The sequence below is a fragment of the Eupeodes corollae genome, chromosome 3 (genome assembly GCF_945859685.1).
Source record: "Eupeodes corollae chromosome 3, idEupCoro1.1, whole genome shotgun sequence".
Taxonomy (NCBI): domain Eukaryota; kingdom Metazoa; phylum Arthropoda; class Insecta; order Diptera; family Syrphidae; genus Eupeodes; species Eupeodes corollae.
The window spans coordinates 74,593,727-74,615,028 of NC_079149.1; the positions used below are offsets into that span (position 1 = coordinate 74,593,727).

The 21,302-nt window shown below is 33.5% G+C and overlaps 1 protein-coding gene across 7 annotated transcripts in view; it reads right to left on the minus strand.

Moving 5' to 3' along the window:
* Nucleotides 1-3,289: 3,289 nt before the first annotated feature.
* Nucleotides 3,290-21,302, minus strand: part of LOC129949459 (protein hu-li tai shao) — a 90,867-nt gene continuing 72,854 nt past the window's right edge. For 6 of the 7 annotated variants that reach the window (XM_056060929.1, XM_056060930.1, XM_056060931.1 and 3 more), the window contains exons 10-11: nt 8,400-8,467; nt 3,290-4,785 (exon numbers count right to left, since the gene is read on the minus strand). In XM_056060929.1, coding sequence (XP_055916904.1) covers nt 4,672-4,785; nt 8,400-8,467 — 182 coding nt within the window. In that variant the 3' untranslated portion in view covers nt 3,290-4,671. The remainder of the gene's footprint in view (nt 4,786-8,399; nt 8,468-21,302) is intronic. The other variant, XM_056060936.1, reaches the window with a different exon arrangement.

Genomic DNA, 21,302 nt, shown 5'->3' on the forward strand with positions numbered 1-21,302 from the left:
CGTTAAAGAAAATGATTAAAATACAGCTTTACAGATATTACTTTGATATTTTTTAAAGAAAGGATTAGTGCTTGGGCAAGTTTTTGATGGAATTCGGTTCATTATTCTATTATACTTTGATTTTTAAGTCCCAAAAAGTTTTTGTGTTCATACAAATAAAGAGCATTTCTTAAAAAAATATTGTAGTGCAATAAACTTTTAAAGTTGATAATAATTGCGGTGTATATGTGTTTATTTCAATTTAAAATCCATCTCTGACAACATTACTTGCACACAGAAATAGTTGAGAGTTGAAAGTCACTGTGCCCTAGTTATCAACGGACTTTTACGAAACCTCATTTATTTATGTTATATTTAATTTTGAAATAGCATAAGTAAACAAAAGGAAGCAGCCAAAAAGCTGTGGATAAAATTTCTGTTATTTTTCCACCAAAATTATTTAGAAAATACGGGAGCGGGTCAAAAATTCTGTATGATACTGTATGGTTAAGATTCTGTATTTCAAAATACTGTACGTTCTAAGTACTGTGTCTCAAAATGCTGTAATGTCAAATACTATATCTCATAATAATGTATAATATTGGAATATTTGGCAGAAGAATTAGTTTGGTGCAATTGTTGATTATGATGGAAAAATTCATGTACAAATGTGGGAGAGATGAAAATAACTAAGAAGAAGAAAATGAGAAAGAGAAAATAAGAAGATACTATTGATGATGATTTTGATTTTATTATTTCAAAGACTTTTGAACTATCATGTGTACACATACATATGTTATGTATGTATAATTGTTCAAGAGAAGTATATTAGAATATTATGCTAATGAAAAATTATTATGATTAAAAAAAAAGGATTCTGTATTTCAAAGTGCTGTAAATAAGGCTAAAAAATCGTTTTGATAATTTCAAGAATTTTGAGATGCAGTACTTTGATCATACATTATTTTGTATACATAGTATTTTGATATACATTATTTTGAGATATAATATTTTTAATACAGGGGCCCTAATCAATAATGCATTTCGAAAGCAAATATTTTCGAAAACGAATAAACAAAAAATAACTAAAGTAAATGGATTCATTTGCACTTCAGATGAATGGATAACGAATGTAATGCGAAATTATACGGGAAACATGCACTGCACTAGTATGACATTTTCGACGTCCATCAAAATTTGATTCGGAGATTTCTCTAATTTGTGTATCCGAACGGACACGATGATCCAAAATTGATATATTTCGGAAATATCGGAGAACATTCCTCTCTGATCGGTAACCTCGATAGGGGTTTGCTATTAACAATAAATAGATGGAAACTTTGTCTATTTTTTGATTATTGTATCCCGCGAAGTTTAGATTTATTCAATAAAAAAGCACGAAGAAAAGTTAGATCCCATTTCCACGATAGTTCTAAGTGACATTTGTAAGTTAAATCACGTCTAAAAATGTTTGAGGTGGTCGTGTGAATACAGCCTTGAACATGCACATTGGCATAGGTAAAACGACACAAAGGAAGGTGGTGTCTTTCTTCTTCCATTAGAAAGCACGAATAAAAGATGTGGTGTCATCTTCACCGTCGACGATTTCATACGCATACATACATATGTAAATATGTAATATAATATAAGATCCGAAATTAAAAATTGGTTTTAATAAATAATTTATTTTGTCTTAATTATCGAAAAAATCAAAACATATGTATATAATATAGGTAATCGATAAATAAGATAGAAAAAATCAGTGGACAAAAATAAAATATCAAAGTTTTATTTTAGTAATACCATTCCAAGTACGACAAAAATGAAAACTACTTATTTTAAAAACCTTTTTTTTAAAGCTGCAAAATTGTTGAAGCAAATTTTCAATTTTAGTACAAAAATATGAATATTGAATAAATTTTGTATACGAAAGGGTTTTTTTCATATGTACACATACATATGTTATGTATGTATAATTGTTTGGGGTTTGCTATTAACAATAAATAGTAATAGGGTTTGCTATTAACAATAAATAGATGGAAACTTTGTCTATTTTTTGATTATTGTATCCCGCGAAGTTTAGATTTATTCAATAAAAAAGCACGAAGAAAAGTTAGATCCCATTTCCACGATAGTTCTAAGTGACATTTGTAAGTTAAATCACGTCTAAAAATGTTTGAGGTGGTCGTGTGAATACAGCCTTGAACATGCACATTGGCATAGGTAAAACGACACAAAGGAAGGTGGTGTCTTTCTTCTTCCATTAGAAAGCACGAATAAAAGATGTGGTGTCATCTTCACCGTCGACGATTTCATACGCATACATACATATGTAAATATGTAATATAATATAAGATCCGAAATTAAAAATTGGTTTTAATAAATAATTTATTTTGTCTTAATTATCGAAAAAATCAAAACATATGTATATAATATAGGTAATCGATAAATAAGATAGAAAAAATCAGTGGACAAAAATAAAATATCAAAGTTTTATTTTAGTAATACCATTCCAAGTACGACAAAAATGAAAACTACTTATTTTAAAAACCTTTTTTTTAAAGCTGCAAAATTGTTGAAGCAAATTTTCAATTTTAGTACAAAAATATGAATATTGAATAAATTTTGTATACGAAAGGGTTTTTGTTAATAAAGTTTTGTATTTCATTTGTTATATTACCATTATTGTATCATTAAATAGAATATTTTTTTTAAATATAAAAAAGTGAATGTTTTTTAAACCATGTTCTTGTTATGTATCTATGTATTTTAAAACAAACGAAAGGTATTTGATTGATTACATTGTCGTTATTTAATCATTCATTTATATATTTTGCATGAAAAAATAAATCGCGTTTGAGTACTTGAAAATTACATTTTGTTACTTAAACAAAATTTACAATTTTATACCAAAACGTGTACACTTGAGAAAACTCTAAAGTTTAATAACATTAAATGACCACTGAAAGTAAAAAATTACTTCATTCACTTCACAAAAATTTCAAAGAGAAAAAAAAACTGTCTCCATTCTCAAACCAAATCCATTGATTTCAGTATTCAATTATTGATCAAAGCATATTGATGTTGTCCCATAAGTAATTTCTTCGTGAATGCACGTTAGTTCAAATTTTCGATCAAAATGCAACGAGAAATGGTTTTTGAAGAAGGTAATTAGGATTAAAACTATTCTAATAACATATCAAAAATGCAGAACTACATTATTGTGCATGATTTTAAGTTTAATTTAACTGACTGGTCTATTGTGATTGTGATGTGTGCAAGATATATGAAATAAAACAAAACTAACAGCTCATTCGAAAAATATTTCGTAGAAGTATATTAAAAATAACAAAAAATAAATTAAATAGAAATCAACAACTCATAACTTTTTGTTGCCCAAAATACATTTTTCTTAAATTTTAAATAAAGAAATATTATTCAAAATGTTATTACTAAAATAAAATAATCTTTTTTAAGGACAGAAATATACAATAATTTGAATTTCGTATATAAAAATATTTATACATTTATATAAGACTACTCAATTTATAGATAACTTAAACAAAAAGATATAAAATACAACAAGCAAAAATGCTTCTTGAAAAGTAACTGAAGCAATTGCATTTGGAGCACACAATTCAGTGTTCTTTACAGGTATTTTTTTTATAATTCATTTCTAGGCTTACTATATTTATAATAATGAAATTTTATATTATTTAATGCAAGAGCCCATCAAACCTCCTCTACACAACACTTCGTGCTAAACGTGTTATTTCGGTGTTCATATGTTGGCATATGTAAATGTATTATTATTTCGTGTCTTAAAAGTTATGTGGTGGGGTGTAGTTTTTGTGTGGGTACCAAAATTATTCATTCAAATTGCGTGTCAATCTGTAATTTTTAGTGCTTCTGCTATTTAAAAAGTCAAAAAGATTTAGTTAAATGTCCGATTTTTTAAAATACATCTTTTTTCGTATAAGGTAAAGGTATGTCTTTTCTTATAAAGAGTAATAGATTATTTACATACATATTTGTTTGCTCTTGATTTTACTATTATCTTGTCGTTTGAGTTGATTTAATAATAACTAGCACTAAATTTTCATAAGAAAACATAGTTGCATTATAGTCTCAATACTTTTCCTTTGTTTTAAATAATACATTTTAGAATTGGCTTGGTAAATCTGTTTTCTTTCGTGGGTAGAGTTCGATAAAAAGTCCAGTAAATACTAACTTAGTTTTGTAGAACATTTTTTTCGAAAACTTTTTTTTTCTATTTATTTTGTTTGCCTTCAGTGCTCGAATGAAATAGTCATGGATTAACAATTTATAAGGAATAAAATGCTTTTGTCTTCCGAAATATGTTTCAAAGTATTCCATTTTGAATAGGTTAGAGTATTAAATACATACATAATAAAACAGACTTAAGCCTAAAAAATAAGTATTGTTTTAAAATAATTGCATCCATTTTAAATATATTAATTTAAAAAATTGACCAACCCGCCATTATAGTTCTACAAAAATCAAATAGTATTTTTTGGATATTTAGTTATCGTACTCAACCGTTTTTGAATTCGGTGTTTTGCTTGTGTGTCATATCATAATATCAATGTTTAATTATTAAAAATGTGTGTGTTTTTTTAAATATATTTTTGCATTCATAACCATGAATAGATGCCTTTATGGATGTCAACTTTAAGCTTCGACCTTCTTTTTCTCCTTTTTCTTTTTCAAGAAAGATGGTGTCCTGAGTCCTTTTTTCTTTTTCTTGTCTTTCTTCGGAGAATCATCTATTGAAATATCCTGGAACAAAAATAGAAATTTTCAATGAAAAGATCAACTGCGATGAAAAATTTTTTGTATTATTTTAAATAAATCGCAAGATAAATGCGTTTTTTGACAAAATAACATATGAAGATAAATGTCTTTTTATGTACATAGTTGCCAACGTCAATCTAAAACACCTCAAAATCAAGACCAATATTTTTTAAGAGCATTTCGCAATAAAAGTAGTAAGATTTTTAATAATAATCAGGCTTTTCTATACGTTCTGTCCGCTTTCACTGAAACATGGTTGATCGCAATTATTTTAGGCATTGACTTTTTTGATCAAGAGTTATTAATTTTCAGGGAAGATCATCATGTGGATAAAGCAAATTCAGTAGATGGCGGAGTATTAAAAGCTATTAGAAATAATTTGTGCACAATTTTCATTATATTCAAATAATAGTGTGCACGGTAGTCATCTTGCTTCGTTATTATTTTTGTTATTTATCAATGATATTTCATCCGTTCTGTTAAATTATATGTCAATTATAATTGAAAATATTTCGAAAAATGAATTCAACAAGACATAATTGGGGGAAGTGGTGCAATACTCGAATTAAAAATATTGTCAAATTTTAACCGCTGACTTTATGAACAATAAAATTTTCAAAGAAAAATTGAAAAGTAAACGTTTTCTTGAAAAATCAGGAGCAACTTCGTGCGACCCAGTCGTGCATTATATTTAAATAGCGTTCAAATTATGATGCTTCAAACTAAGGAGTTTTTTTTTTAAAAAATCTCTAGTGACATTTTTTAGAGTTATAAGAAAGAACACGCTGTTATTTAATTTAATTTTCGATCAGAGGCTCATTACATTTAAATGTAAGTGTTGGTTGCTAGCAAAATTATAAAATTTTAACCTAACACACGCAAAAAATAATACGAAAAATTAACTGATAAAACAATATCCATAACATGAATGACACCGATAAAAGTTAGAGTACAATCTTACTATGGATGGGTTTTTGACAATTATACGAGTCTCGAATGGATCTTATGTGATATCCTTCTCAAATGTTGGTACGATTGATATTGCATTTGCATCTCGATGGCTATGTTCGTTGAGTAGTTGTACATTTTGAATTATGTATTTGTTTTCCATTGGGGAAAAATATCAATTTTGACTCGACTCCGATCTCCGAAGGGAATAGAGTCAAATCAAGGTCATTTTAACTCGATTCAGGAATATAAATAATTGAGGCGTTCTTCAAGCTAATGTTAATGTAGTAGTCTACGAACAAACCCCCTCCTTGAAGCAATTGTTAAATAAACCATTTTTAAAGAATCTCAACTTTCAGACGTTTTCTTACCATTTCTTCTTGAAAATTGTCCATTTTATTAGTTTTAGTGAGTTTTTTTGCTATGTTAATTTTAACATTTGATTTTCACAAAAATTTGTGGGTTTTTTTATATTATAATTCTGACAGATTTTCTTTCAGTTGTATCAATTTATAAATACAAAAATCTGGCGCCTGCGGATCGTTTTGTTGGCAATTTCTCAATGTACTATGTATAGAATACCAAAAAAAGCACTTAATCTTATGTCCAAGTACTAATTTGGGTCAGAAATAAACACGCTTTTTAAAAAAATTAAAAAAATTTTATCATTATCTTTCAACTAAACTTTTTTTTTTACACTTCAGAATTTTCAGAAAGTAGTAAGCTTATAGCAAGCGTCAAACTACGATTAAAGGCTCATCATAAGTACATGTGTTATTTGTTAGTAAAAAATTATACAATAATAGCCTTACACACGCACAAAATACAAAACAAAATTAACATTTAATTATTACAGAACAACAAATAAAATGAGAACGTTTACCATAGTGGAGCACTGGTTCTAAACAATGATTTTAATCCCACCTTATTTAAATTTAAATCTATCGATGAATAGTTTAACTTTAACTAAAGCTTCATTCTTGCCATAGTTAGTTCTATGGAAGTCAATATGTATAAAATCAAATGTGATGGGTTCCGCCTCGGTAATTCAAATGTACACAAGAAAACAAATAAGGTGCATCAATTTCACCATTAATGAGTTGATGAAAAAATACTAAGTCATTATTAACACACCTTTGATGGGGAGATTGCATTTGAAGAAGTAGAATACGATGTTCATAGGGAGGCAGATCAAAAGGATCTTCCCAAGGGAGACCCTTTAGGGCAAAGCGAATGAAATTATGTTGAATTGTTCCAATACCTGCGAAGCATATTCAAGATGAGGACGAACATGGCAATTATACAAAGAAAGAGTAGCATAGGAATCATTGAACTCCTTTGCCCAGCGTTTTATAATACGTTACTGATTAGTTTTTCTCGCATAAGATCTAGCCACAATATTGTACACACGCCGTTTGATCAAACGCTCAAAGCTAAGATTTCTAAGGGAATTCTCTTGTTTATTGTGGGCTGAATCTTGAAACTAATGTCACTTTCACATAATGTCACTAGAGATTTTTTTTGAATTACAAGTTTGTGAAAAAAATACTTTTGGCGTTTTTCTTTTTTAGTTAAGAGCAGAGCTCGAACTGTCAAAAGAATAATTGTGTTTCTTTTTGAGCTCTGATCGTCCAGAGCTTCGAATTCGTGTTCCTTTTTTAGGTCTGAACATGTTCAGAGCACGTTCTGTGAGCTCAGAATAAAATAACAGAGTAAACGGAGTAAAATGCTGAACACAAACAATTTGATATTTGAAAGCTGGGAAATTAAAAAAAATATCGTCAAAACAATAAAAATGTCGGAAGAGGCTAGTCGCTTTAGTGTAGAAGGAAAGATAATTTCGAAAAAGCTAATTGCATATAGCATTTTTATGAATCAAATTTATTTCAGGAGTCAAATGGACCAACTCTATGATTGTTTTATAAATTAATTTGATTAAAGAATATTTTGAACGCCTTCAAACAGATGACATTTAAAATCATGACAGTTTAGTGCTCAGTTGTTTCATAATTAAATCAGAGAGCTCTGAACATACCCTGCTCAGAACTCTACTCTGCTCGCTCAGACTCTGCTCAGAGCTCAGCTCTGAACTAAAAAAGAAAAACGCCATTTGTTTTAAGGCTAAAGATCTAAATTGATTTTTTAAAAAATTGAAAATCTTAGGATCAAAGTTCTGACGCCATTCAAAAACTCACTATTTATTTGATAACAAATACATATGGGTATGTTTAACGGTTCCTATGACATAACACGTAATTTTCTTTTAATCGCACAAAATTCAAGCAAAAGGTGCATTCAAATGTTGAAACTTAAATATCTGAAAATCCCCAGCTACGATATTTCTAAAGTTTTAATGTCCTTGAACACACCTTTTTTGGGTACCACTCTTGGGCTAAGCCTCATAGAATTTTGCTCCGACAATTATATAAACTCTACTTTTTATTTTTTTAAATAACTTGAATACATTTGAATTAAAAATTTACGTTTTGTCGGTAAAAAAACATTTTATAACAAATGTATGTACATATGTTTTCAAGGAGTAAATCGACGTTTGAATTAAAAAGTCCACAAAAAGATCCTGCGATTAACAAAAAAGTCATAGAAATACACAATTTTTGATTGATTGATGAAATGTTCTGTATTTTCAAAATATTTACCTCTTTACTGCTATGAGAAAATGTACTCAAGTGAGCTTCAGAATGGTCTCCATTTTGTATATTTTCGCCTGAAAATTAAAATAATCATTATTGCATAAGAAATTAAGACACATACTGGTGTTGATAACGTTTAATTTTTAATTCCTATATATATAATTTTGTTTTCAACAAATAAATAACATTTAGTTTTTTTTTAAGCTGTACAAAAACTCCAAAGAAATATATTTCATTTTAATTTAGGAATACATCTATTTGGATTAATTATTATTTTGTAAATTACTTTAAAAAAATCCTTTGTAATAATGAAAGTCCAGAAAAATTAGATAGCAAAATGTCCTACCTCTGAAAAGTGAAATGTTGGCTCACATTGTAGCTCACCTAAATCTACACAGAACATATGTATAATAACGCTTTTTTCGATTTGGAGAAAAACTACCAAAATTTTAGCTTTTAGTGCGTACCCCTCAGCAATTTTTTCCATTAAATTGTTGGTGAAAAACTCGACTTTATGAAAAAAATGTTATTATTTTCTGGAATTCGATGGTTTGGTTAGAAAATCAGCAGGGGCAATATAAGCAGAGAGCGACGTTGTATCACAGTTGCTTCCAACACTTCCAGAGAGTTTGGATCCGTTAGCAGAGAGAAAAAACTAAATGAGAGAGCCAAATTTCCTCGTCTCCGTCCCTTTGGAACCTCTTACTCTCATTTTTTATAGCGTGTTGAATTCGTATCGGTGTATACATGTTTTCACCTCGAAGAGCAGAGAGAATCGAGACATTTGATATTTCTTTCTCTCTCTGGTTTTCACAAATTAATTCTAGCAAACAATTTTCGTTTGTGAATGAATTACGGTAAACGTTAAAACGGAAGATTGTGGTGAATTTGTTTTTCTTTTCTCTTTCTTTGAGTTACAGATAGATGGCATTAACAACCAAAACCAGAAAAGATGTGTTCAGAAAGAGTGTATAACAAGGTTAAGGTTTTTTAGACTAGACTTTATTTGTTATGAACAAGTACATGTTTTTTATAAATGTATGTTATGTTTATTTCAATAGTAATACCTTAACTAATAACTTAACTGCTGTTTTATCTACAATATACTGCATTGAATTATTTAACATCGAATTAATTATAATAAGTGGAAATAATAAAGGTCTACAGTTTACCGGGAATATTAATATAAAATATCCATATCTTTTGTAATTGCGGTATCAATCGATATTTTCTGGAACTTAGTGTTAACGTAACATTTATTTGTTATGAATTAGTCTTTCGGTTTTTATTTAGTCTCTACTTAAATCACTTATTTTCAGCATTTTGGAAATGTCAGTAACATAAAGAAAATAAACAACGAGTACACACAAATACAATAGGAATGTAAAAAAGAGATGAGTATATAAAAATGTTTTCAATGTTTCTGCGTTGTTTTATTTTAATGATCCACGTTTACATTCTTTAACTCTCGTTGTCAATGTTCCAGCAACTCTCGCAGCCGAAATTAAGTCGATGAACTCTGAAAATTGAACTAAATCTGAGTTTTTTTTGCATTTTTCAACGGTCTGAGCGAAAATTAAACGCATAAACGCAGCTAATAATAAAACAAATAATAGTTGTAGTGCTTTCAGAGTTTTATGTTTCTAGGTCCTAACTCTCATTGCACCGTTGCACCACCTAATTTATTTTACTTACTTAATAATTAAAACTGGCTTCAAATAACTAACTAATATTATTAATTAGTTAATTATTATTAACTAATATTATCTCTAAATGCGTAATTTTTAATTGTTGCTAAATCTTCATTGTTCTAGCACCTAACAAGAGTAATTAATTTCACTTCATATTCGAATGATATTACTCCCAAAGTAACACAATGAGAATACCAAAAAATTGTTCATCCACAAGTTTGAATTTTCTTTGAACACCTCTGAACAGCATGGCATCCGCCATTTTTCGAAGGTAGACGCCATTTTTTTTTAATGTGGGGAGTATGCACATCTTCTTGCATAAGTATTCGTTCCCCACATTTTTTTATATGGAGTTAATACATATGCAAGTTTATGTGCAAATCGCAGCTTGTAGGCAAAAAGAGAGCAACCGTCGAAGTTGGTTCTCTCGTTTAGTTTTTTTCTCTCTGCCGTTAGTTAGTAGCTAACATGAAAGAAGATCTTACCGTTCAACGAGTAAAGCAAAATCTACTTGCTGAAGAGAGTGTACCGATCAGAGGAAAATGAAGGTATTAAAGTAAACGTCAAAGGTGTTTTGTATATCCAAAATCTGAGCGAAAACCTAGTTTCTAATCGCTGACTTACAAATTTTTGAATAGTTGTTTGTGTCACTGGTAATTTTACTAAGATACTAAATTAAGATATCATTGCAAGATTTAAAGGGAATTTACATGCACTGAGTGTGAAGTACAGTCAGTTAAACGATATGCAATTAACACTATAACATTTTTAAATTACACATATATGTGTGCACTTAAAATGCAAATTAACTAAAATTAAAATAAACACAAGTTAAATTGTGTACTAATTCTCTAGCAAAAATTAAAATTAAACAAACTAAAATGACAAGCAAGACAAGATAAAATTATATATCTCAAACAAGATCCATCCACCTCATCTCTCCTCTTTAATTATCGTTAAAACCACCAAAATTACTAAAAACAAAATAGAGCCGTTGTTGCCGACGTATTCGTCCATAAAGTTGCTTAAATTTCTGATGAAAATCTTAAAAATTTGTTTAACAATTGACAGCTATAATTATAAAATATAAATCATCTTAAAATCAATTTTGTTTCTTAAATCCATTGCGTTTTTTGTTTTCAATTTCAATTTATTTTTTTCGGAAAGTGCTTATACATATACATATATACATTAAGACATTGTCTTATAAAATAGAGACAAGCGTTTAAATTTAAAAATGTACAAGGTTTAAAACCTACAATTTTTAAGAAAAGGATAATATAAAGAAAACAACTAACAAATAGAGAAAGGAGAAAGATAAATTTAACTTAGCAAGTAGAACAGTATTTAAAAGAAAGATACTTTTAAAGCAGGGAGTAATTGTTTTTAATGTTTTTCATTAGTCCATTAATTTCTCTCAATTGACGAGGTAAGGGGTTCCATAGACGTGTAGAATATACAAAGAACTGACACTCCGAAGTGGGAGATGCATAGCGTGGTTGTATCAGAATTCGAATTCTAAGGGATGAGACAGTAATTAAAACATCTCTAAGGTATAAGGGTTGATTGGTCAAGATAATATTTAAAAGCATAGAAAGGTCACGAAACTTGAAATAGTTTTCAAGACTCGAACGCACTTTGAGACATTAGAAATTCTATTATGCGTAAGCCAAAAATGTTACGGACAAGATTTTTGAATACCACATTAAGATTCCTTTTACGTATGAAATCTTTTGAAAAAAGAAAGAATAACCACTTGTTTGCGAGATTGTGGTTCATACTATGATTATCATATGGATGATTCAATATTTATGAATCTTTACGAAACAAAACCATTTAATATTGAAATGATCTTGGTCTTTAGAAGGAAGAAAAAAATCGCATTAACATTCTCATACCATGGAAATTATTTATACATCAGGCGACAATAGCGGTCAGAAACTCAACCAGCTCAAACAACATATATTATTTTTATTATTGCTATTATAATAAATAAATAAATAAATAAATAAGGTGGCGCAACAGTTCGTTGAGAACTAGGGCTTAGTGACTTACAACTCTCAATCATTCATGTCTGCGAGTAATGTTGTCAGGGATTTCAGAATTTTACTTACTTACTTAAGGTGGCGCTACAGTCCTGTGTGAACTAGGGCCTCACCCAACAAACTTCTCCATCTACCTCGGTCCCTAGCTAGATGTTTCCAGTTTCGCGTTCGAAGTTGGGTGAGGTCACTTTAAACTTGTGCTCGAGACCTGATCGCGGCCTTTCTCTTCTTCGCTGTCCTGCGGGTGTGGATTCGAAGAATTTCCGGGTCAGAGCATTGGTTTCCATGCGCTCTACGTGTCCTAGCCATCTTAGTCTTGTACTTTTACCCTTCTGGCTAAGTCTACGTCGCTGTTCAGCCCGTACAGCTTGTCGTTTCATTTTCTCTTCCACATCCCTTCTACGCATACGAGACCGTAGATTGCACGAAGAACTTTTTTCTCGAAACGACCCAAGGTGCTTTCATCCGCTTTTGACATAGTCCATGCTTCTGCTCCGTATAGCAGGACGGTATGATGAGGGTCTTATGTAACGACACTTTGATCCCTCGAGAGAAGGCTTTGCCTCTCAATTGCTTTCTTAGCCCAAAGAAACAGTGGTTCGCAAGAGTTATTCTTCATTTGACCTCAGCGCTGGTGTTGTTTTCTGCGTTTATAGTGGAGCCAAGGTGGACGAAGTCCTTGACTACCTTTAAGTTACGTCTGTCCATGGTGACGTTTTGACCAAGACGTCGGTGTTGTAGGTCCTTTCTTGACAACAGCATGTACTTTGTTATGTCAATGTAATTAGCATATGCTAGTAATTCGACAGACTTTTGAAAAATAATGCATCTAGTGTTGACGTGTGAGCTCTGCACTATTCTTTCAAACACGATGTTAAAAAAAATCGTATGACAGCACATCACCTTGTCTAAACCCGTTTTTGACATCAAAAGGTTCTGTTAAATGTTTCCAATCTTTATGGAGCAGTGTGAATTCTCCATGGTCATCCTGCACAAACAGACGACTTTGGGAAGGATGCCAAAACTAGACATGGCTAAATACTGTTCGTCCTTAAAGATGGTGACATATGCGGCCTTAGAAAGATGGTGGGTGTCGATTTGATGTTCTTGGATTTTTTCCAGGTTATGCCGTAATGTGAATATTTGATCGACTGTGAACTTTCCTGGTCTAAAACCACACTGTTAAGGACCAATCAGATTGTTGACGATGAGCTTTAGACGTTTACATATTACAGCAAAGAAGATCTTGTAAGCGATGTTGAATAGACTGATTCCTCGATAGTTGTCAAGTCATCTGCTCCAGCGGCTTTGTTAGACTTCAGCTTAAATATGGAAATATTTACTTCGTCTAAGTGGCGAGGGCGATATTGTTGGCTTTCGTCGCCTGTGTCTGCGGAGTTCAGTTCGTCATCGCCGTTATACAGTCTGCAGAAGTGGTCCTTCCATATTGTCAGCATTGACTGCGGTTCCACTATGATGTTTCTACTTTGACTTTTGCAGACTTCGGTTCGGAGTTTATATGCTTGTGAACTGCGTTTCACCTGCTCATATAACTTTCGAACTTCATTCCTCTTTTTGAACCTCTCAATATCTTCGCCCGCACGCTTCTCATGCTCTCTCTTTTTCCTTCTGAGAAGTCGTTTTCCCTCTCATCTCTTCTACTCATTGAGCTCGTGAGCAACTCTCGTCCTTCTATGCAGCGCCCCTTTGCATGCTTGTTGTTTGGCTGCATTTTCCTGCCGATAGAAGCGGCTTTTTTGATTGCATCTTGGCAATTTTACCACTGGTTTTCAAAACATTGTGTTGGCGGCAGAGAACTTCGAGAGAGGATACTTGCATCTCCGTCGGAGAAGAATTTGGCGATCTCTGGCGATTGTAGCCGTTCAACGTATTGCCTTCTCCCAGCATTTCCTTGTTTTGCCTTGGTTAGTTAGGTAGTGGTTAGAGTCGATGTTAGCTCCTCTGAAAGTTCGGACATGCATGATGCTGGAAGCGTGTATAGCGTTGATCGCAATATAGTCAATCTGGTTGACGATAGATTGATATGGAGAACTCCAAGTTCCTTTGTGGTTGTTGAGGTGTGGAAAACGCGTACTGGCTACCGTCGTTTCGCCTCGCAGCAAAACCAATGAGACGAAATCCGTTGTCGGAAGTGTTGTCGTGCAGGCTGTTTTTCCCGATTATTGCACCAAAGATGTCTACCCTTTCTAGCTTGGCATTAAAATCGCCCAGGACAATTTTAATATCGTAGCTAGGACACTGCTCATATGTTTTGTCTAAGATCTCGAAGAATATATCATTGGTGTTGTCATCCTTCTTTTCCGTGAGGGCGTGCGCGCAGATCAGGCAAATGTTGCCAAAATTAGCATTGATGCGGATGGTCATGGATGGCGGTAATGTGCTTTAAAGCAGTCTAGGGCATCCGCTGATTCTTCGGCAGCACGTGGTCTGTTAAGGGACATAACATTCCATATCCGAAGTTTGTTGTCCTTAATTCGTTTGCATGGTGTGTCAACAGTAAACCCGTCCGTTTTCAAGGCTTGTTGGTGCTTCACAACTGGGTTTTCTATATGTGGCCACCAAGTCACCTTGACGCATGACCTTCAATCTGAAGGACCAGGTCCTTGATTCAACTTCAAGGGCGAGAGCCGGAGAAGCGAAGCGGTTCATGATTGATTGTGAACTGTGATTAAGTAAAAACTGTATTTGAAAAGTAATAATGGAAAGTCAAGACTGTGTTTAAAAGTAATAATTGAAAGTGTTAAATAAATAAGTTTGTGAGTGATTTGAATAAACCACATTTGTGTTTTATTTACAAAATGTGAATAAGTTTTAATTTTCGGACCAAGCCGAAAACTACAATATGTTTAACATGAAGTTAATAGCCGCGGTAGTATGCTAACTACAGGTCAGCATAGAAGGAGATGTCGTCGTCGGTGGGGAATGTATCGAAGATATTCATACCACAAAGTATTCTCGGGTCCAGGTGCCGTTCCTGATTGATCATCCGCCTTATTAATTGGTTAGGGTGGCTGGCGACTTTGGTGATTACCTTCCTTGCGGCTTGTTCAAGGAACTGGTCAAGTGGGTTGATTTCAGCTTCTTCGTAGACTCTTCGATTGCTATAGTGCTTCTGTCGTTGATGGTAGAATTATAGATTAGTGCATATCCTTAATTACTTCCCTTTGAAGACTTTGAGTTTTTCCATAGCATTTTTCGATATGGTAAACCATATATACCATCCATTCTCTGTCGAAAGCTTTCTCGACATCCAGAAAGTATCCAACTGTGGCTCGGTGGCTATTAACAGCGGCGGACTGAGACGGATCGTTGAGTGAGCTCGTCGGAATCCAAACTGCATGTCGGGGATGATGTTGTATTCGTTGCTGAATTTCTTCAGCCTTTATAATATGACTTCTTCCAGAAATTTGCTGATGTTGATAAGGAGTTCGACCGGCTTGTAGTTGTTCATGTTGGTACTGCCTTTCTGCTGCCAGATCTTTATGATAATAGCCAAGATTATCATAAACACTTGCGGAAGTATTTTTAGAATGTAGTTGGAAATCCCGTATATTTCAATTGACTTCAAGATGCTAATAATCTTTGCAGAATTTTTGGATATTAGGTGGTTCATCGGCTTTGCAAATGTCGTCAAATTGAACTACAATGATTGGCTGTTGAGTCAACTGGATGGAGGTTTTCACTTCGTTCAGGAAGGATTGGTCCGTTGATGGTTTTGGGGTAAAACTCTGTTCAAAGTAGTTGGCAAAAGCTTCCACTTTGTCATTCTTTGATGTTAACTTTTTGAAAGAGATATCGTTGTGGTGTCGGATGGAGGTACGGAACATGATGTTCACACATTCCAATTCATTCTTGATAGCCCGGTATTCGATTTTCACCCTGTTGAGTTTCCTCTGATGAATTCTACGAAGACGTTTTTTCAGCCTTTGGCGGTGAGAGTACAGATTTTTGACATATTTTGGGAGGTGTTGGTATCTGTCCTTCGTTGTCCTGTATTTTTTGGGCATCAAGAGCAATTGAGATGGACTCGATCACAGCTTAATTTTCAGGTACTTGATGTTAAAGTGCTACAGCATAGCTTTGTTTGATATTATCGGTGTCTGTGATATAAATGTCTTTCTCGTCTAGTTTAATAATTTTTTTTTTTTTGCTTGTTTTATTTTATATTGTATTTGTTATTTATTTTAAATTTGTGTCAGTGCTGTCGGGAGTTTGCAATACGGAGTTTTTAACAATTATAATGTGATTTAATACAAGTATTGAATAAAGAACAAAAAAATCCCCTGAAGAAGTAAGGAATTTTTACGAAACGTTGGGTAAAAGAATGGAATAAAGTTTTTTATTTATTCGCATTCCAAAAAACAAAAAGACCAAAAGAGCCTAATAAAACATAATAAATTAAATATTGTTTGTTTTTATTTTTTTATAGCACTGATTACACTAAACACTTATTTAAAAAAACCTTTGTTCCGTGGAAAACCAGGGTAAAAAAATTCTTTAAGGCATAGGTAGACTGCAGGAATACCTGATTACCTGGGTATTTCGGGGTGGTTGAAATTTTTAATATGGTGCTAATGGTGTGTACGTACTGGTCTGGACGATGCACCCTGAATTTGTGTGTGTGATGTTGTCATGGATGGAGGGGAGCTACAGTTTTAAATCGATCCTGAACGGCATATTTGAGAAAGCACTTTTCATGACCTCAACTGGAGATTGGTTTCCAACCCCAGTGGAAAGTTATTGGGGCAGCAAACGAGAGAGAGGCGGAGAGGTGTTTCCACTCTACTTACCTCTCCTTACCTCTCCTTATCCAGGCGGCAGCGGACGAATTCTTGAGATGGAATCAACGGTGGCGTCTACAGTTCCAGTAAGGTTGAACTACTTATTGAACACCTTATAGGGCTTCTTTATTTATTTATTTATTCATCAAGCAGAGACACAGCTCTTAAAGACTACTTAGAACAATAGTAAGTTTATATAAATAATAATAAATAAAAAAAAAAGTACAATTAACATTAACCACCGAAGTTTATTATTAATAACAATTTTTTTTAAACAGTCCCTACTTAAATATAAATTAAAATCGATAGCATTACAAACAGAATTAGCTTGTCTTAAACAGCGAGTTAAGGGTTCATTGATTCCATAATTGGCCGTATAAAAGGGTACACAAAATAAACTATTATTACGTAATTCACGACAAGGAACATGAAAGCCAATCAACGAAAGCAAGTGAGGCAATTGATTTTATAATTTATTAAATCTGTGACATTACATCGAAATAAATACGTCGTGATTCTAGGGATAGAATACCCAACAACAAACACCTGGTATTATATGAAGGCATATCCGTGTTCCAACGCAACATTCGAATTGCAATTCTAGTAAAGCGTTTCTGAATTCGTTTAATTCTCGCCGAATAAGTTTTATACATAGGATTAAAGGTAGATGAGCAGTATTCTAAAATTTAGCGAACGTATGAAAAATAAGGTTCTAAGAGTATATGGATCAGAGAAGTCTTTAGCGTTTCTGGAAATAAATCCAAGCACAGAACTGGCCTTAGAAATAATATAGTTAATGTGATTAGCGAATTCGAATTTTAAATCAAAGTTTACACCCAAATCTTTTTTCTCAGTGACTTGTGTTAAGGTTGACCCAAGTAAACTGTAAGAAAACATAATTGGAGAGGTGCCGCGATAGAATCACATACTATGACATTTAGAAACATTTAAATGAAGATCGTTGTTAGAACACCAAACGGAAGAATTATTAAGATCATTCTGCAGCTTTATACAATCTGAAATAGAATTAATGCGCAGGAATAATTTAAGGTCGTCAGCATACATCAAACAAGAACAATATTTTAGACAACTGGGAATATCATTGATAAACAAGAGAAAGAGGAGAGGACCCAAATGACTTCCTTGTGGGACACCGGTAGTAACAAATACAGGGTTGGAAGTAACATTATTAATACGAACATATTGAATTCTGCCAGTAAGGTAAGATTTAAACCATGACAATAAATTAAAATGAAAACCGATGTTATGCAATTTGGAAATTAATATTGAGTGATCAACTCTGTCGAACGCTTTCGCGAAATCAGTATACACCACGTCACATTGGTTTCCTTGTTCTAGAGCTTTGAGTACATAATTACTAAAAATTATAAGATTAGTTGTAGTTGATCTAAAAAAAAAAATAAATTGGGTGGCGCGACAGTCCGTTGAGAACCAAGGCCTAGTGACTTACAACTCTCAACCATTCCTGTGTGCGAGTAATGTTGTCAGGAATGGAGGGGACCTACAGTTTATATGCCGACTCCGAACGGCTAATTTTGAGAAAGCACTTTTTCATGACAATAGTTACTCTTGGAGAATTTGTCAATTCCTCGCAAGAGGCAGTACCCGTGAAAAGACTTTAGATGGCATAGGCAGGGATCGAACCCAAGACCTCTTGCATGACAGTCCAACGCACTAACCATCATGCCACGGGTACCAGTTGATCTACCACTGATAAAACCATGCTGCAAAGGCGAGATTATTTCTTTCACAAAAAAAAGTATTTTTTTATAAATGATTTTTTCAAATAGCTTAGGGATCACAGATATTTTGCAAATCGGACGATAGTTGGTTACATCATTTTTGGATCCTGATTTAAAACGGATACATAAAACGGATAGATAAAAGAACTCTTGCATTGTTTTAAAAAGCAACCTTCACGGAGAGAACGGTTGAAAATGATTTCAAGGGGGATTGCTAAGGAAATATAGCACTTTTTTTAAAACAATAGGAGCAATTCCATCATACCCAGAGTGTTTATCTTCATGTAACTTTAAAAGTTCACAGATAATATCTTCTTTATCAACTGATAATTGGTTTATATTAATCAATTGAGATGAAGACATCAACCAAAGCCTCGTTTAATTATAAGAAGGATTAAAGATGGATTGAAAAAAGTCAACAAAAAAATTACAGATTGTAGACGGATCACTAGCAGGCTTATTTAAAAACGCTGTATAGAGCCTACATAAAGTTATGTAACCTTTATAATGCCTCTAAACTAAAAAATGCTATTTATAAAACTTATACAAGGTTGCATAGTCCCATAATAAGCTAAACGCGTTTTGAGGTTGTATAGAGCCTACATAAGGAAATTATTGTTATTATTATTTCGTAAATGTCATTTTGATTTCTCTCCTCTCTTTTTAAAATTAAAATAAAAACAATAATGCCTCTCCAGTTTAGCTCGTGAGCAAAGTACAAGATGGTTTTCGGAGTTTGGTAATAAATAATAAAGTTCGACATATTCGGAGCCCAGGCCTGAAAGGAGCGGTTTATCCGGCTCCCCTTCCTTGGAGTTATACTAAGGATCTGGCCCTCCAGGTTGGGGGTTGTGCCGTCGGGGTGACTTTCTGGCCACGTAAAAAATACCTTTAGTTGCGAAGCACTAAAGGTATTGGTACATGCTTGGTACGGAGCATGCACCAACTCTGCAGAATATGGTCGGAAGAAAGCATGCCCTATGAGTGGAATCTCCGCATAGTGTGCCCGATACATAAGAAAGGAGACCCTCTAAACTGCACCAACTACAGAGGCATCAGTCTCCCTAACATTGCGTATAAGATCCTCTCTGCCGTATTATGTGAACGTCTGAAGCCATTCGTCAACAACCTGATTGGTCCTTATCAGTGTGGCTTCAGACCAGGAAAGTCCACTATCGACCAAATATTCACACTACGGCAGATCTTGGAAAAAACCCAGGAGTTTCAAATCGATACCCACCATCTCTTCATCGATTTTAAAGCCGCGTATGTCAGCATCTATAGGGGAGAGCTCTACAGAGCAATGTCTAGTTTTGGCATCCCTGTCAAACTTTTCCGTTTGTGCAGAATAACGATGGAGAATGCACGCTGCTCTATCAAGGTCGGAAAAGATCTTACTGATGCATTTGATGTCGAAAATGCGATGCACTGTCATGCGAATTCTTCAACATCGTTCTGGAAAGAATTGTGCAAAACTCAACCGTCAACACTAGAGGCACAATCTTCCAAAGGTCCATCCAATTACTCGGATACGCAGATGATATTGACATAATTGGAAGATTAAAGCGTGATGACGTGGAGCGTTTTTGAGCATTGCGACGGAAGCGAAGAAGATGGGTTTAGTGGTCAATGAGGGCAAGACCAAGTATATGCTGTCATCAAAAAAGGACACTGAACGACGACGTCTTGGACAAAACTTCGCCATGGACAGCTATAACTTGACCTAGTTAAGGACTTTGTCTACCTAGGCACCGCTATTAACAGAGACAATGACACCAGCGCTAAAATCAAACGAAGAATAACTCTTGCTAATCGCTGCTTCTTTGGACTTAGAAGGCAATTGAGAAGTAAAGTCCTTTCTCAAACAACTAAAATCACCATCTATAATAAGACACTCATCGTCCCTGTCAAAGAAAGATGAGAGCGTTTTAGGATGCTTCGAGAGAAAAATTCTTCGGGTGATTTTTGGTCCCGTACGCATAGATCGAGAATGGAGGAGAAGATATAACGACGAACTGTACGGGCTGTACAGCGACACTGACCAAGTTAGCAGAATTAAAGTTCAAAGGCTTAGATGGCTAGGTCATGTAGAGCGGATGGATATCAACGCTCCAGGCCGGAAGGTCTTCAAATGAAATCCCGAGGGACGAGGGAAGACCGCTACTCAGGTGGCGCACCCAGGTGGGAGAGGACCTCAACCAACTTGGCGTGCGAAACTGGAGACAGCTAGCTAGGGAAAGAGCTGGCTGGAGACGTATGTTGGTTGAGACCCAGGTCCACCCCCACTGTAGCGCCACCTTAATTAGTAAGTAACTTTTCATGACAAGAATTACTCTTGGAGGATTTGTCAGTTTCTCGCAAGAGGTTGCACCTGTGAAAAATGTTTAGATGGCATATCCAGTGTTTGATACAAAGACGTCGGGCATGACAGTCCAACGCACTAACATTCACTCCACGGGTTCTAATATTATTTTTATTATTATTACAATTATTATTATTATAATTATTATGATTATTATTACTGTTATTATTATTTTTATTATTATTTTTATAAAATATAAGTTTTAAAAAATCATAAAACAAATGCAGCAGTAAAAACATATTGAGT